General features: G+C 47.5%; 1 protein-coding gene across 1 annotated transcript in view; it reads left to right on the top strand.

Annotated features, from left to right (window-relative positions):
- LOC137893138 (zinc finger matrin-type protein 4-like) overlaps window positions 1-17,232 on the top strand; it is a 140,733-nt gene that overhangs the window by 78,076 nt on the left and 45,425 nt on the right. The window contains exon 3 of the mRNA XM_068738582.1: window positions 16,101-16,190. Coding sequence (XP_068594683.1) covers window positions 16,101-16,190 — 90 coding nt within the window. The remainder of the gene's footprint in view (window positions 1-16,100; window positions 16,191-17,232) is intronic.

The raw sequence follows: 17,232 nt of genomic DNA, 5'->3' as shown, positions 1-17,232 counted from the left end.
CCCTCATTTCTGTCTCAAGCAGATGCTGCAGGACAGCGTCCCTCATTTCTGTCTCAAGCAGATGCTGCAGGACAGCGTCCCTCATTTCTGTCTCAAACAGATGCTGCAGGACAGCGTCCCTCATTTCTGTCTCAAGCAGATGCTGCAGGACAGCGTCCCTCATTTCTGTCTCAAACAGATGCTGCAGGACAGCGTCCCTCATTTCTGTCTTAAACAGATGCTGCAGGACAGCGTCCCTCATTTCTGTCTCTAACAGATGCTGCAGGACAGCGTCCCTCATTTCTGTCTCAAGCAGATGCTGCAGGACAGCGTCCCTCATTTCTGTCTCAAGCAGATGCTGCAGGACAGCGTCCCTTATTCCTGTCTCAAACAGATGCTGCAGGACAGCGTCCCTCATTTCTGTCTCAAGCAGATGCTGCAGGACAGCGTCCCTCATTTCTGTCTCAAACAGATGCTGCAGGACAGCGTCCCTCATTTCTGTCTCAAACAGATGCTGCAGGACAGCGTCCCTCATTTCTGTCTCAAACAGATGCTGCAGGACAGCGTCCCTCATTTCTGTCTCAAACAGATGCTGCAGGACAGCGTCCCTCATTTCTGTCTCAAACAGATGCTGCAGGACAGCGTCCCTCATTTCTGTTTCAAGCAGATGCTGCAGGACAGCGTCCCTCATTCCTGTCTCAAGCAGATGCTGCAGGACAGCGTCCCTCATGTCTGAATGAAACCCAAACTAAGTTCATCGCAGCCCGAGCGCAGCTGCACGTTACCATGGTAACCGGTGAGGTGACTTTTTTAGCACACACCAAAACATTTCCCTCATCCGTTCATTGTTTGTGATAAACCATCTTAAAATCCTCTCCTGTAAAGCGTTTCCACGCTTCCCATCGTTTCCTTTCATGGAGCGTTGGACAGACAGAGCAGCATTCCTGTGGAGACGTGTCTCAGCGTTCCGCTCTCCTCTGCGTTTGTGCTTTCTACAAAGGAACGTTCAGAATTTGAGGTTGTGTTCGATCTGTGTTATCGAGAGTCGGACCGATGACCTCCTCTCATTTCTGGGCAGAATGTCTGCTTTTGTCTCCGGACGCTTGCTGGAGCCTCGTTCAGCCCCTCTTTGACTATGCTAGCACCTCCTGGTATTCAAACATCAAAGTGTCCCTGAAAACCAGGCTCCAAACCTCCCAAAACAAACTGATTCGGCTACTCCTCAATCTGGGGCCCATGACCCACCTTCTTCCTGGACATTTTGCTAGCCTAAAATGGCTCAGGGTAGAAGACAGGGTTAAACAACTCAAAATGGGATTGGCATTTAAAATAGTCAATGCAGCTCTGCCCTCAGTCCCCTCAATCCCTGCATACCTGAATAAACACCTCCACAGATTTAGTGACACCCACAGCCACAACACTAGAGGGAGCTCAAACAACAACCTGATTACCCCCTCCTACAGGACTAACATGGGTAAATCATCTTTTTACAATACTGCCCCCTAAGGGTGGAACTGTTTGACTCCTGCCCTCAAAACATGCACCTCTTTGGCCTCCTTCAAAACGGCCCTAAAAATACACCTTTCAGGGGGGCAGAAACGGAGATAGTCATCACGACTCTCTCCGGATCAACCCCCCACCCCCCCCTTTTTGTCCACCTACGTTGTACATATTATGTGTCTTTGTAATTTATTGTTATTTTGCATCAATTGAGTAATTTAATATTAGTTTTATTGTTAAATGTCGATGATTTATGTACGAAGGACTTTCAACGGAAACAAGACCGCAAGGGCTTTTTAGAAATGCTCTGTACTTGTACTGTAATACATGCTACTGTTTGACTGTACTTGTACTCCAACATAAATATATTTATCATCATTAACCAACAAACCACATCTTCATGTTCTATTCTATTTGCCTCCAGATATAAATAAAAGCTCGGCAACAACTGAGACAGTAAATGTCTGATGTACCTGATGTCTCTGATGTCTCTGATGTCTCTGTCGTCTCTGATGTACCTGATGTCTCTGATGTACCTGATGTCTCTGATGTATCTTGATGTCTCTCTCGTCTCTGATGTACCTGATGTCTCTGATGTACCTGATGTACCTGATGTATCTGATGTACCTGATGTCTCTGATGAACCTGATGTACCTGATGTCTCTGATGTACCTGATGTACCTGATGTACCTGATGTCTCTGATGTACCTGATGTATCTGATGTACCTGATGTCTCTGATGAACCTGATGTACCTGATGTCTCTGATGTACCTGATGTACCTGATGTCTCTGTCGTCTCTGATGTACCTGATGTCTCTGATGTACCTGATGTCTCTGTCGTCTCTGATGTACCTGATGTCTCTGATGTACCTGATGTCTCTGATGAACCTGATGTCTCTGATGTACCTGATGTACCTGATGTCTCTGATGTACCTGATGTCTCTGTCGTCTCTGATGTACCTGATGTCTCTGATGAACCTGATGTCTCTGATGTACCTGATGTACCTGATGTCTCTGATGTACCTGATGTCTCTGATGTACCTGATGTCTCTGTCGTCTCTGATGTACCTGATGTCTCTGATGTACCTGATGTCTCTGTCGTCTCTGATGTACCTGATGTCTCTGATGTACCTGATGTCTCTGATGTACCTGATGTCTCTGATGTACCTGATGTCTCTGATGTACCTGATGTCTCTGATGAACCTGATGTCTCTGATGTACCTGATGTCTCTGATGTACCTGATGTCTCTGTCGCCTCTGATGTACCTGATGTCTCTGATGTACCTGATGTCTCTGATGTACCTGATGTCTCTGATGTACCTGATGTCTCTGGTGTACCTGATGTCTCTAATGTCTCTGTTGCCTCTGATGTACCTGATGTCTCTGATGTACCTGATGTCTCTAATGTCTCTGTCATCTCTGATGTACCTGATGTCTCTAATGTCTCTGTTGCCTCTGATGTACCTGATGTCTCTGATGTACCTGATGTCTCTGATGAACCTGATGTCTCTGATGTACCTGATGTCTCTAATGTCTCTGTTGTCTCTGATGTACCTGATGTCTCTGTCGTCTCTGATGTACCTGATGTCTCTAATGTCTCTGTTGCCTCTGATGTACCTGATGTCTCTGATGTACCTGATGTCTCTGTCGCGTCTGATGTACCTGATGTCTCTGATGCAGTGTTTCCCAATTGTTTTTGAGCCGCGGCACACTTTTTACATTTACAAAATCCTGCGGCACACCACCAACCAAAATGACACCAAATGACACTAACACAGTACACATTAGATTAGAATCATTAGATGACCTTTATTATAACACACATAGTTAATAATAGCGTTTTTTAATGTATTTATCCTCAGTGTGAAACCTGGGGCTGTTAGGATGAACACAAAATGGATATCCTGCAGTAATGGTAGAAAGACACACACGAAGCTCTTCCTCAGCAGCTCTCAGTCTCTCTGTTTTTAGTTTTTATTGCCGTCCAGCTTGAGAAGCTCAGCTCACACCAATATGTGGTTGAAAACGGGAGCAATGTCAGAATAGCTTTGTTGGCCAGACTGGGGAACTCCTTGGCAACAGATAACCAGAAACTGTCCAAAGGAAGATCAGCAAAGTTTAGCTTTAAGCCACAATCTTGTTTCAGTTCAATGAGTTCCTCTTGCTCCTTTAAAGTCAGGTCCTTTCCAGCACCGGATGCTGAGCTGTGTGGGTCCCGGACCCAGGCAAGGCATTCTGTGGAGGCTGAATAAAAATAAAATGACAACTTCTCCTCAAGAGTTTTCAAATGTGGGCCAATCACCTCGCACATTGCAGCAGCATTGCCATCATGCAGTTTCTCAGTGAGTGGGAACATCTCAAGATTGCCACGCTGCACATGTTGTTGCCAGAGCTGCACCTCTAAACGGAATCCATTCATTTTATCAGTGCTTGTAAGCAGGCTTTCATTTCGGCCTTGCATCCGAGTGTTCAGTTCATTCAGATGATGAAAGACATCAGACAGGTACGCCAGCTTTGCACACCACTCATCACTGCCAAGCAGCTTTGAGTAATCGGACCTCTCGTCTGTCAGAAAAACGTTCAGTTCTTCTCGGAACTCGTACACACGGGCCAGCACTTTGCCGCGCGACAGCCACCGGACCTCCGTGTGGAGCAATAGGACTTTATGCTCCGCTCCCATTTCCTCACACAAAGATGCAAATAAGCGACATTTCAAAGGTCGCGTCTTCACAAAGTTCACAATGCGTACGACATCGTCCAGCACAGGAGCTAGATCAGCTGGTAAGGTTTTTGCAACGAGGGCCTCACGGTGCTAAAAACAGTGCGTAGCAATAACATCTGGGTTTCTTTCTTTGACCCTACTTACGAAGCCTTTGAGGCGCCCGAACATGGCTGCGCCTCAAAGTTATCCTTAAACCTCTTCTATTGGCCTCCCGGGGCCAGTTTCCCTTCAACGAGCTGGGAATAGAGGACTTGTTTTGGGAGGCGAGAGTCAGGCATGCGGATAACATGGCCAGTCCATCTGAGCTGGTGTTGGGCAACGATGGCAGTGATGGTGGGAATATCAGCCTCCTCCAGGACGCTGGTGTTGGGGCGTCGATCCTCCCAGCTCAGCCTGAGGATTTTTCAGAGGCATCTCTGATGGTACGTCTCAAGTGCCTTTAAGTGCCTGCTGTATGTAGTCCAGGCTTCTGATCCATACAGGAGGGTGGGAAGTACCACGGCTTCATAGACCAAGATCTGGTCTTTGCTTGGAGGTCGCGGTTCTCAAAGACTCTCTTTCTTAGCTTTGAGAAAGCTCCACTGGCACAACTGAGGCGATGGTGTACCTCGTCATCAATGCCAGCCTTTGAAGATAAAAGGCTGCCAAGGTATGGGAAGTGGTCCACATGTTCCAGTCTGATGTTGTCAATGGAGATGTTTGGGGGTAGGACAGGCATACTGCTGTCTGGTTGTGGTTGGTGGAGAATTTGTGTCTTTTTTATGTTGATGGCTAGACCAAGCTGTTTGTATGCCTTTGCAAAGGCAGAGAGCATGCACTGTAGGTCCTCTTCTGAGAGGGCTACGAGGGCGTTGTCGTCCGCATACTGCAGCTCCATGATGAACGTGGTGGTGGTTCGACCTTTAGCACTGAATTGGTTGATGTTGACCGTCGGTTCTATACATAATTTCGACTCCCCGTGGCAGATGCTTGCTTATGAGATGGAGTATAGCAGCAGCAAAGATGGAGAATAATGATGGAGCGATGACACAGCCCTGTTTGACTCCAGTGTCAACCCGGAAGGGTTCCGATTCGTCTCCACCGCCACAGAGTACCGTGGCTGACATATTGTCATGCAGCAGTCTCAGTACCCGGATGTATTTGTCAGGGCAGCCAATCTTTGCCAGAACCAGCCAAAGGGCCTGACGGTTTACCGAGTCAAAGGCTTTGCTGAGGTCTATGAAGGCCATGTATAGTGGTTGATTTTGTTCCCGGCATTTTTCTTACAGTTGTTGAGCGATGAAAATCATGTCTGTGGTTCCTCTGCTTGGGCGAAATCCACTTTGAGACTCAGGAAGGATGCTTTCTGACAGGGGGGTCATACATACATCCACCAATCATCCACCATCCATCCATCATCCATCCACCATCCCCCAATCATCCACCATCCATCCACAATCCATCCACCCACCATCCACCATCCATCCAACCACCATCCATCCATCATCCATCCACCATCCCCCAATCATCCACCATCCATCCACAATCCATCCACCCACCATCCCCAATCATCCACCAATCATCCACCATCCATCCACCCACCATCCATCCACCATCCACCCACCATCCCCAATCATCCACCATCCAGCCACCATCCAACCACCATCCATCCACCATCCCCCAATCATCCACCATCCATACATCCACCAATCATCCACCATCCATCCACCCACCATCCCCAATCATCCACCATCCAACCACCATCCATCCATCCACCATCCCCCAATCATCCACCATCCATCCATCATCCATCCCCCAATCATCCACCATCCATACATCCACCAATCATCCACCATCCATCATCCATCCACCATCCACCCACCATCCATCGCATCATCCATCCATCCATCATCCATCAACCATCCATCCATCATCCATCCACCATCCACCCACCATCCATCATCCATCCACCATCCACCCATCATCCATCCACCATCCATCCATCATCCATCCACCATCCACCCACCATCCATCCATCATCCATCCACCATCCACCCACCATCCATCCAGCTTGCTATGGGTGAGTGGCAGGACACACCTCAGACGTGTCGCCAGTGCATCGCGGTTGAACCCATCAGCGGTTCTAAGAGGCCGTTCCCTGGATTTCATGTTGCTCCACTCATTAATTTAGCCTCCGTATCTGTAGACAGCTGATCCTGATCATCAGGGATTGATTTCTGCATCAGAGCTGATCTTTTCCATCCAGCAGGTCCGCTTCGTAGAGCTCTTCCAAACACTCTGTGCTGCTCCATCCATGATGACCGTGTCCCGGCTTACATTTAGCGTGACCGTGCGCTCCAGTGATCTAACGTGTCCTGGGTCGTGGCGTTCCGGTCTCCATGTTTGTCCCACTTATTGTCTCGTAAACATCCTGTTGCGGGGGGCGGGGTGGACGTCTGAGCCCACTGATGCCGTGCTAATGCACTATGGATTTCTCTTCAGTCCTGATTATGTCAAATGTGCGCTTAGCTTCCGTCTCCCAGGAAACACGTTCCGCAGCACTTTTCTATTGTTGGCCGCCACATTCTCAGACAGTGGTGCTTTTTCTAATCAGGGGCATCAGACTAATTGATCGGCTGAAACGCGGCTGGACGGCTGTGAAGCTCAACACAGAGGATGTCTCTTAGTCGGTGTCTTCTCACAGTGGTTCTCGTTGTTCTCCTCAGTTCATTGTTTTTCTAGGTTCTTTGTAATTTTTTGTGTTACGGTGCAGAGATGCAGAATAAAAAGAGGATCACAAATTTGATAATATTTATTAACACAAACAAAGCTGGTCCGGTTCCCTCACTGCCACTGTTTCAGCTGATGTTCTGGAGATCTAAGCACCATTTAGCGGGCCAACATGCAAAGCCCAAACACTGCAAGCTTAAAGGTATACAAAGGAAACACTGCACGCTTAAAGGTATACAAAGAAAACACTGCAAACTTAAAGGTATACAAAGGAAACACTGCACGCTTAAAGGTATACAAAGGAAACAATGCAAGCTTAAAGGTATACAAAGGAAACACTGCACGCTTAAAGGTATACAAAGGAAACACTGCAAGCTTAAAAGTATACAAAGGAAACACTGCAAACTTAAAGGTATACAAAGGAAACACTGCACGCTTAAAGGTATACAAAGGAAACACTGCAAACTTAAAGGTATACAAAGGAAACACTGCAAGCTTAAAGGGAGACAAAGGAAACACTGCAAACTTAAAGGTATACAAAGGAAACACTGCAAGCTTAAAGGTATACAAAGGAAACACTGCACGCTTAAAGGTATACAAAGGAAACACTGCAAGCTTAAAGGTATACAAAGGAAACACTGCAAGCTTAAAGGTATACAAAGAAAACACTGCAAGCTTAAAGGTATACAAAGGAAACACTGCAAGCTTAAAAGTATACAAAGGAAACACTGCAAGCTTAAAAGTATACAAAGGAAACACTGCAAACTCTTTAAAAGAAAGAAAACACTGCAAACTCTTTAAAAGAAAGAAAACACATGGCAAAAAAACAGATCCCCTAACCTGACTGAACAGTATTTTAGGGGACCCTAAAAGGACTAAAACATTTAATATTAAAACCCTAAAACAACAAAGTACCTGCGCGTCCCGAACGCCTTCCACCAGGTTTATTCACTATGTTCTCCAGGAATCACTAACTCCTGACGGCATCCAACCCTTAAGCAGTCCAGGAAAACAGCGTATACGGCCAGCCAACGCCCTCGGTATCGTTCACCTTACTCTGGCTGCCGACGCACCTGTTCCTGCTCAACAAGGCTGTTCAAATAGTGCAGCACCACCTTGAGGCTACACCCATTACATCCGTTTATTTAAAATCACCTTTCTTGAAACGCAACCCCCCCCCAGCAGCACATTAGGTTCAGTCTGTATTTTAACCGCAGCTTGAGACTTGATACTTCTTGAAGTAAATCCAGTCGGTATTCCAAATTAGCCAATACTTTGATTAATAGAGTAACTCTATATCAATAAATACAAATATGAAAATGTGACTATGACTATACTGTAGTAAAATATACTGTATAAAAATGATCATTGAGTACTGTGTAACCTGTCTGTTTGTTCCCTCTGTGTTGTGTTCCAAGGACCACCAGAAGACCGTGCTCAGCTTCAGTTGTTTATTGCTGTTAAACAAAATAGCGTCAGTGTGTGCTTCCGCTCTCCTGCAACACACCTTTCCTGATAAAATACAGACAGGAAACACGGTGAAGCCCCACTTTGATCCCAGCAGGAAAGTGGCTGCATGGCACTAGCATAGCATTAGCGCTCAGAACCACGGCAATAGCTCTAAAACTAAAAACAAAAACCGTAACAAAACGAATGCAGGACATGACAGACATTATGCGCGATAATTTACCGTGGTCTGAGAGTCAATGCGTCAGGAATGAGACCAGTACTAAACAGGACAACAACTCACCATGTGTACTAAACTATATAACTACTCACCATGTGCAATAACTAATGTATAATACTACTATATGCAAAGTACTGGACAATCTCTCTGCATGCACTGCTAATCACTTTAAATTTATGTTGTTACTAAACACCGGACGGAGCAGTGCTCCTAATCTCATTATGTGGCCACTATACGAGGACAGTAAAGGCGTTCTTGTTGGGGTTCAGGGTTGTTTTGGTTTCTTTCGTTCTTCCCTCTCCCTCTCTCTCTTGACAGTGGGCGTGGCAGAGAACGGAGCGGCAGTAACAGACGCACCTGGAACCCATCATCCCCATTACCCCACTGCTTAAAATCCCTCCGTCTCCACCGTCAGTCACCAGATCACCCGAATATCTCCCGTACCTGTTTCCCGTTCCAGTCCCTACGTTTTTGGAGAAGCCGTTCCGTTCTCTGCCAGTTACCGAACCCAGCTGAGTATTTTGGATTTTGCTTGTTGGAGTTGATTTCCCGCCCAGCTGTTGTTTCTGCACTTTTGTTTGGCTGCGATTTTGTGTTTGTTTCTTACTGGACGTTCCAGCCCGTCCACCCCTCAGTACAGTTTAGACTGAGTGTTTTGTGTTTGGGAGCAATTAAAGACTCTATTTTGGTTTCCCAACTCTGTCTCCGCATTTTTGGGGTCTTGCTCTGCTCCTTGGCCCTACGGGACACAACAGAGTGATCTGGTCATCATGTACCCCGCGGAGTCGGACAGAATCCACCACGCCCTGTCTACCCAAGGTGCCTCGGTAGGACGGCATGAGCAGGCTATTTACAAGATCCTGGCGGCGCTCCAGGGCTTATCGGCCGGTGTCGCTCAGCTCACCCAGGGGGTTACCCGAGGACCTGACACCGCCTCGGGGGGAGCCCCAGCCCCCGTCTCTCCCTGCGCCAGCCCCAGTGAATCCTCAGTACCGTGAACTGAACATTCCGGCCCCCGTCAGGTACTCGGGGGAGATGGGCACTTGCGGACAATTCCTATATCAGTGCTCCATCGTTTTTGATCAGCAGCCGCTTACGTACGCCACGGAAGGAGCCAAGGTGGCGTACGTGAAGAGCCTGCTGTCGGGCCGAGCCTCAGCGTGGGCGTTGGCCGTCTCCGGCGCCGACTCACCCGTTACGCGCTCTTACCATTCATGTGTGTCTGAGTTGTGGAGGGTTTTTGACCATCCAGTCAGGGGGGAAACCAGCAGCAGCCGGCTCATCGCCCTCAAGCAGGGCACCGCCTCTGTCGCGGACTACGCCGTAGACTTCCGGGTGTTGGCGGCGGAGAGCCACTGGAACGAGGACGCGCTACAGAGCGCGTTCTGTCACGGCTTAGCCGTCAAGGACGAGTTGGCGGCGCGTGACGAGTCCGAGACATGAGAGGAGCTGATCTCCCTGTCCATCCGCCTGGATAACCGGTTGCAGCAGAGAAGGAGGGAGCGGACAGGAGAACAACGTGCCTCAGCCCCCCCAGCAGCCGACAGGACCACGATGCGCAACGTGCCAGCCCCTGCCCGTCCAGCAAGCCCAGCGAGTGTCTCGCCAGCGACTGAGGAACCCATGCAGTTGGGGAGGTCCCGGCTCTCCTACATGGAACGGGAACACCGCCGTCGCCATAACCTGTGCCTGTATTGTGGGGAACCCGGCCACTTCCTCGCCACCTGCCCACAAAGCCTGGGGACCCGAGCCCAGCAGCCACCCAAGGGTGCCACGCTGCATCGGTGGCGGAGCCCTCTGGCAGGATCCACGTACAAGGTACGATTCAGGGCCACAAGAGCTCGCTGCCGATCCACGCCTTAGTGGACTGCGGGGCGGATGCAAATTTCATAGACACCGAACTATGCGCTCAGAGCAACATTCCGCTGAAAGAACTACCACAACCATTGAAGGTCTACGCCAGACATGGGCAAACCGCGGGCCGTATACGGCCCGCGGTTTGCCCATCAATACGGCCCGCCGAACTTGTCTAATTACCAAAAAATTCAAAATCATAACTTTCATTTTTTCCATGCAATACCCATGTTTCACCAGCAGGTGGCGCACTGACCATCAGTGGCGTGTAGTGTATTGCTCTGCTTTAGTTTCTTATTTCCCATAGATATCGACCCCGTCTGTAGAAATGGGGAAAACGAAACTAAAGCAGAGTAATACCTACACTGCTTTCGTTTTGTTTCCCCCATTGCTATCGACCCCATCTGTAGAAATGAGCGGACCAAAGAAAAGAAAGGTGGACGGCGAGGGCCGAGTAAAGAATAAAGAGTGGACCACAAGATATTCTTTCACTGAAACTGACCCGATCTACGGCTGTATGCCTGATATGCCAAGAAGCCGTTGCGGTTTTTAAAGAATATAATATCAGCCGTCACTTTGCAACGAAGCATGCTAACTACGCTAGCAAGCAATCACCGCAAGAATGGGAGGCTACTGCACAGAGGTTGGCGGCTAATTTACAGACTCAGCAGAATTTTTTTCACCGTCAAACTTCAATTCAGGAGTCAAGTACCAGCACCTTTTTACTGGCGTTCAAATTGGCGAAGGCTAGCAAGCCTTTCTCCGAAGGCGAGTTTTTGAAAGAATGCATGATAGAGACAGCAAGTCTCGTGTCTCCGGAGACCAAAGGCAAGTTCGAAAAAATCAGTTTATCACGCAGGACAGTGACTCGCCGTGTGGAACTGATTGATGAAGATATAGTGAGCACGTTGAGTCAAAAGGCGGGGACCTTTAAGTTATATTCACTGGCACTGGATGAAAGTAACGACGTAAAAGACACTGCTCAGCTGCTACTTTTTATCCGAGGGATAAACGACAGTTTTGAGATAACTGAGGAGCTTTGGAGCATGGAGTCGCTGAAGGGGAAAACGCGAGGAGAGGACTTGTATGGACATGTCTCCGCTGTCGTCGAGAGGATGAACCTACCTTGGAGTAAACTTGCCAACGTCACCACGGATGGATCGCCAAATTTAACTGGGAAAAATGTCGGACTGCTGAAAAGAATCCAGGATAAAGTGAAAGAGCAGAACCCTGAGCAGGACGTTATTTTCCTTCACTGCATCATTCACCAGGAGTCTCTGTGTAAGTCCGTATTGCAGCTTAATCACGTCGTGGATCCGGTTGTAAAACTTGTTAATTTCATACGAGCAAGGGGACTTAATCATCGTCAGTTCGTTACACTCCTGGAGGAAACCGATGCGGATCACCAGGACCTACTTTACCACTGTCGTGTCCGCTGGTTAAGTTTGGGGAAAGTGTTAAAACGAGTGTGGGAGCTCAAAGAGGAGATTAGCTCGTTTTTGGAGTTAATGGGGAAATCCGAAGAGTATCCCGAGTTGAGTGACGTGAACTGGCTTTGTGACTTTGCTTTTGTGTGGACATATTTTCACACCTGAATGAGCTAAACGTGCAGCTACAGGGGAACGATCAGTTTGTGCACAAATGTGAGCGCCTTCAAATCCAAGCTGATTTTATTCTCCAAACAAATGTCAAAAAAATCTTTCAGACATTTCCCCACACTAGTCGTGCAGAAAGAGGCGATCCGGAACACAAAGAAATACTGCAAATCACTGCACGACCTGCACAGAGAATTCTGCCGTCGCATCACTTCAGCTGGTGTCCCGTCCCCCGTCCCAGGACCCTGAAACCGACCCGCAGGAGCTGCAGCTGGAACTGATCGATCTTCAGTCCGACTCCGCCTCAAAGGATAAGTTCAAGTCTCTTAACCTGAATTACATTTATGCCTCACTTAACGAAGCCACGTTTCCAAACCTCCGGAGGACGGCACAGAAGATGCTGCTGCTGTTTGGCTCGACCTACGTGTGTGAGCAGACGATCAGCGTCATGATCAATAAATCCCGTTCTTTTAATGAAGTGCGCATTTATGCACAGCAGTGGAACAACAATGAGTGCAGCAGAAATGATTGAGATTTAGTATTTCGTGTTTTGATATGTTTGCTGAAAGTGATCATCTTTTTTCAATAAATGTTGATTTATTTAACTTTATGCCTTCAAGTGAAATTTATTAAAAACAGATGCAATCACCAGGTTTGACAGATCACAGTGTCATTGCTATTTTAATCTATTTACATTTCTCCTCACACTGTTGTTCTATTTTAATCTATTTACATTTCTCCTCACACTGTTGTTCTATTTTAATCTATTTACATTTCTCCTCACACTGTTGTTCTATTTTAATCTATTTACATTTCTCCTCACACCGTTGTGCCAAAATATGTGTAAATGCTGCATCTTGCATATTCATTGTGACAAACGTACTACCTGGATAAAGGCTATTTTGCACATTTGAAAGACGCAGTTCTTCGTACACACTGTTAGTAAATCTGGTTGTACATTTATCTGTGTGTGTACTGTGCTATGAGGTTTGCACACGACACGCAGCGCTTTAGTATATCTGGGCCAAACACTCATCCAAATGCTCCTGGCCCGGCCCCTCGGTCAACATTTCAAACCCAATGTGGCCCGCACGTCAAAAGGTGTGCCCACCCCTGGTCTACGCGCTCGATGGTCTACAACTCACCCTTATCACGCACCGCACCGCTCCGATAAATCTCCTACTCTCCGGTAATCACCGGGAGAACATTTCATTTTTTGTTATTCCGTCACCCTCTTGCTCTGCTCCTTGGCCCTACGGGACACAACAGTTCTATTCTATTCTATTCTATCTGCTCCATCTGATGCTTGGAGGGTCAGAACACAGAACGCTCCTTGTCATCTCTTTGAACCCGATTTGAACCACACTCGCATGCTGCCTTTTTCTTTTGCATTAAGTTCTGCACTTTTTAGAGAGTTTGGTAACACAGTGGGGGGATGGAACAGAGGACCTGCTGGCAGAAACCAGCGCTGAGCTCAACTCCCACATGAATGACATCAGCTATCCGAACGCACCCCCCCTTCAGCAAATTCTCTGCTTGAATAATACGTGTAGCCAATCAGACCGAACCTCTTCTGGCAGAATTCGACCGCTCCGGCCGGCGTGGGCAACAGTAACACAGCGGTACCTTTATGTTTGGTTAAATGCACTAATTGTCATTTGTCGGTGTCTTTTGGCTGCAAAGAGCAAACCGAAGAGGGAGATGTTGTAGGAAGAAGACATCAAAAAAATGTTTAAAACTTAAAATCTGTCCAAATCAAGCAGACAATGTCTCCATGCCGAGTCGCTCAGTTTCCAGATCCGGAATCCATCTTTAATTATTGATAGTATTTTGAGCTTCAAACTGGACTTCAGCCTCTGAGATCATTAGCATGCATTTTATGCCGTTGTCCTCGGCAGAATCCACACATTATATTTATATTTAGTCTTTGTAGAAAGAAGTCCTTTCACATAAACCGGATGTTTAGAGAAAAAGAAGTGAAATCCGTCTTCTCTGTGTGAGACGGGGTGTGTGACTGTTCTTGTACTCTAAAGTCATTTAAATCAACTCCTTCCTCCGTCACTACTGGTGTGCCCCAGGGCTCTGTCCTGGGACCCCTTCTCTTTATCACCTATCTCCTTCCCCTGGGCAATATATTTTGCAAATTCAATATTCATTTCCTGTTACGCTGATGACACCCAACTCTACCTTACCACCAATCCCTCATCCACTCTCCCACCCACCTGCCTTACCGATTGCATCTCAAATTAAAAACTGGTTAACTATAAATTTCCTTAAATTAAACAGTAATAAAACCGAGGTTATCCTAATTGGCACCGAATCCACTCTATCCAAATCAGATAACTCCTCCGTCTCACCCCTCCCTCAGGTTAAGAGTCTGGGTGTCATCCTTGACAGCACATTATCTTTCCAATCACACATCAATAGCATCACCCGGACTGCCTATTTCCATCTTCGGAACATCAATCGTCTGCGCCCCGCCCTCACCCCCCACACTACTGCTGTCCTTGTCCACAGTCTTGTCACCTCCCGTCTGGACTATTGTAATTCCCTTCTCTCTGGCCTCCCTCACAAATCCCTCCATAAACTTCAACTGGTCCAGAATTCAGCTGCTCGTATCATCACAGGAACCCCTTTCAGGCATCACATCATCCTGTCCTCCAACAACTTCACCGGCTTCCTGTTCAGTTCCGTATTCATTTCAAAATCCTTCTGCTAACCTTCAAGACCATCCACAACCTCGCCCTCCATATCTGTCCGACCTCCTTCCCGCACCCTGAGATCCTCTTCCTCCATACACCTGTCTGTCCCCTCCGCCCGTCTGATTACGACGGGGAGCAGAGCATTCAGCCGCTCTGCTCCCCGTCTCTGGAACTCATTACCACCCAACTCAGAAACACTGATTCTTTCCACCATTTCAGAGCACAACTCAAAACACATCTGTTTAAAACTGCATACTCCATCTGATGCCAACTGTCAATTTTTATTTTTATTTTATTTTTTATTAACGTATCAATTTCTTAATTTATTTCCGTTAAATTTATTTTGGTTTTACTAATTTCTATTCAATTAAATTCTTATTCTATATATGTTATTTTGGTATGTATTTGTACGGTGTGCTTGAGTGCCGAGAAAGGCGCCTTTAAATAAAATGTATTATTATTATTACTCTAATTATTAGTGTCGAATACATTCTATCTAATAAATATATTCATCATCATCAGCTTTAAAAATACAGTGATTTGTACTACAATATGATTACAATCACTTTACATTCCCAAAGTTCACAACAACATGGGCTATTTTTATTAGTTAAACTTTGTTCCTGTTCATGAGCTAAAAGTATCAGAATCGCTGTTTGGAATGTTTGAAAGCGCGGATCCATTCTGAGTCAGTGTTAATGAAAGCGTGCTTGGAGGACGGCCGGCCTGCAGCCCCCGCCCAGGCAGGATGCGTCCCTCTGTCCTACCTGATGGAGTAGCACACCAGCCTCACACCTGACAAGACGCGATCCTTTAAAGCCCTCGTGCCACGCCCCTTCCTCGATGATGTCATGACCATATCAAAGGTGCGTGACGGCGCTACGGCCCTCTGCGCCTCTTATCCCGTAGCAGCTGGTGAGGCCCCCACTTCACCCCCGGCAACCAGTTGGTGTCAGACAGCGGGCGTGTTCACTCGCCATGCGAGATCACGCCCATGTACGACCGCCATGCTTGCTGACGTCTGAGTGAACAAAGGAGCTTCCACATCGCTTGACCTTTGGCTCGGGAGGCAGATCAATCACCGAGGGTGTTAATGTGTTCGTCCACCGGCATCGTGCTCCGGATGCCTGGGTCACTGATACCAGATCAAACTCTCTGTGGTTGGATTGGCTGATTACTTTAAACGACGTCCCTGATCCTCTTCCGTGTTAGCATTAGCATTAGCATCGCACGCGATGGTGGCCTCGTCTTCGGAAAGGGAAGCACGTTACTGTCTGAATGCGTTGGGTACTGAGACAGAGTGTTTGTTTGGACTCCTTCACTTACATCTTTACGTTCTCCTCTCTTGTCAGAGTCGGAAACACGCCAACAAGGTGCGGCTGTATTACATGCTCCACCCTGTGGACGGAGGCTGCCCCGCCAAGAAGCTCAGAACAGACAACGTGAGTACCGTGTGACCAGCTGGCCTGTTTCTGTTCGTGGGCTCTTCCTGCTTCCCAAGCAGCAGTGAGGTGGGAGGGGTTGCCGACCACATTGTGAAGCATCCGGCCCCCCCTGCTACACAATGGAAGGACATGCCGTGTTTGCAGCTTTAATGATGCATTCTGGCCTCCCTGACGTGTGCCTGAACGCTGATGTCTGTAATTAAACCGTTCTTTGCCACTCAGAGAAACATTTGTCATCCACGTCTTCACGATGACGGGACAGAAACATGCTCCGCCTTCACTCGGCAGCCCAGTGTGACCTCACCGTGGTGCGGTTCAGAGCTCTGTTCAGGTGCACCATGTGAGCCAGGCTTCCACAAAAGGTTCTAGGAAAGGAAAGCGTTTTAGTTTTGATTTGTATAAATACTGTACTTTACGGAACGAACAATAAACCTGTTTCCTCACCGTTCTGAAGGAGCGTGGCACCGAGCAGCAGAGGATGTGTTTAAAGTGTTTCTATTCTATCTTCCCAGCGGTGGAGCTGAGATGTTGGGCCTGTGGAGCGGATCGAGGAAGGGGTCCTGGTCCTGGAAAGAAACCAGTAAATGCTGCTGCAGTTTGTGATTAATTATTCCTTTCCACCTTCTTTAACAGTTTAACAGACAAAACATTGTGAACTAAACTGCAGGAAACTTTGTGGAGGGATGAGTAATGGGCCAGAAAACCTAAACAGATGTGCCATCGGTCGGATTTTGACTGAATGCCATTTTAACTGGGAGGACTTATTCCAAAAACAGCATAAGAATGATCAAATGAAAGTCCTTTTGGGGTGTGACTCGTCTCTGGTGCCCGAGTGCAGCTCCATGCTGGGATGGCTTAGGGTTAGGGCTGGAGGTGTCAGGTTAGGGGTGTTAGGGTTAGGGTTAGGGCTGGAGGTGTCAGGTTGGGGGTGTTCAGGTGTTCATGTCTTGGTTTTTCACTGTAGACTTTAACATAAACTGAATAATTAGGCCCGAGCGCCTATCCTAGTTGGTTATTGCTTTTAATATGTACTTTACAC

This window comes from Brachionichthys hirsutus, chromosome 4, assembly GCF_040956055.1.
Source record: "Brachionichthys hirsutus isolate HB-005 chromosome 4, CSIRO-AGI_Bhir_v1, whole genome shotgun sequence".
Classification (NCBI taxonomy): domain Eukaryota; kingdom Metazoa; phylum Chordata; class Actinopteri; order Lophiiformes; family Brachionichthyidae; genus Brachionichthys; species Brachionichthys hirsutus.
The sequence above is the reverse complement of the archived record's forward strand: the minus strand, read 5'-3'. Positions and strand labels throughout refer to the sequence as shown.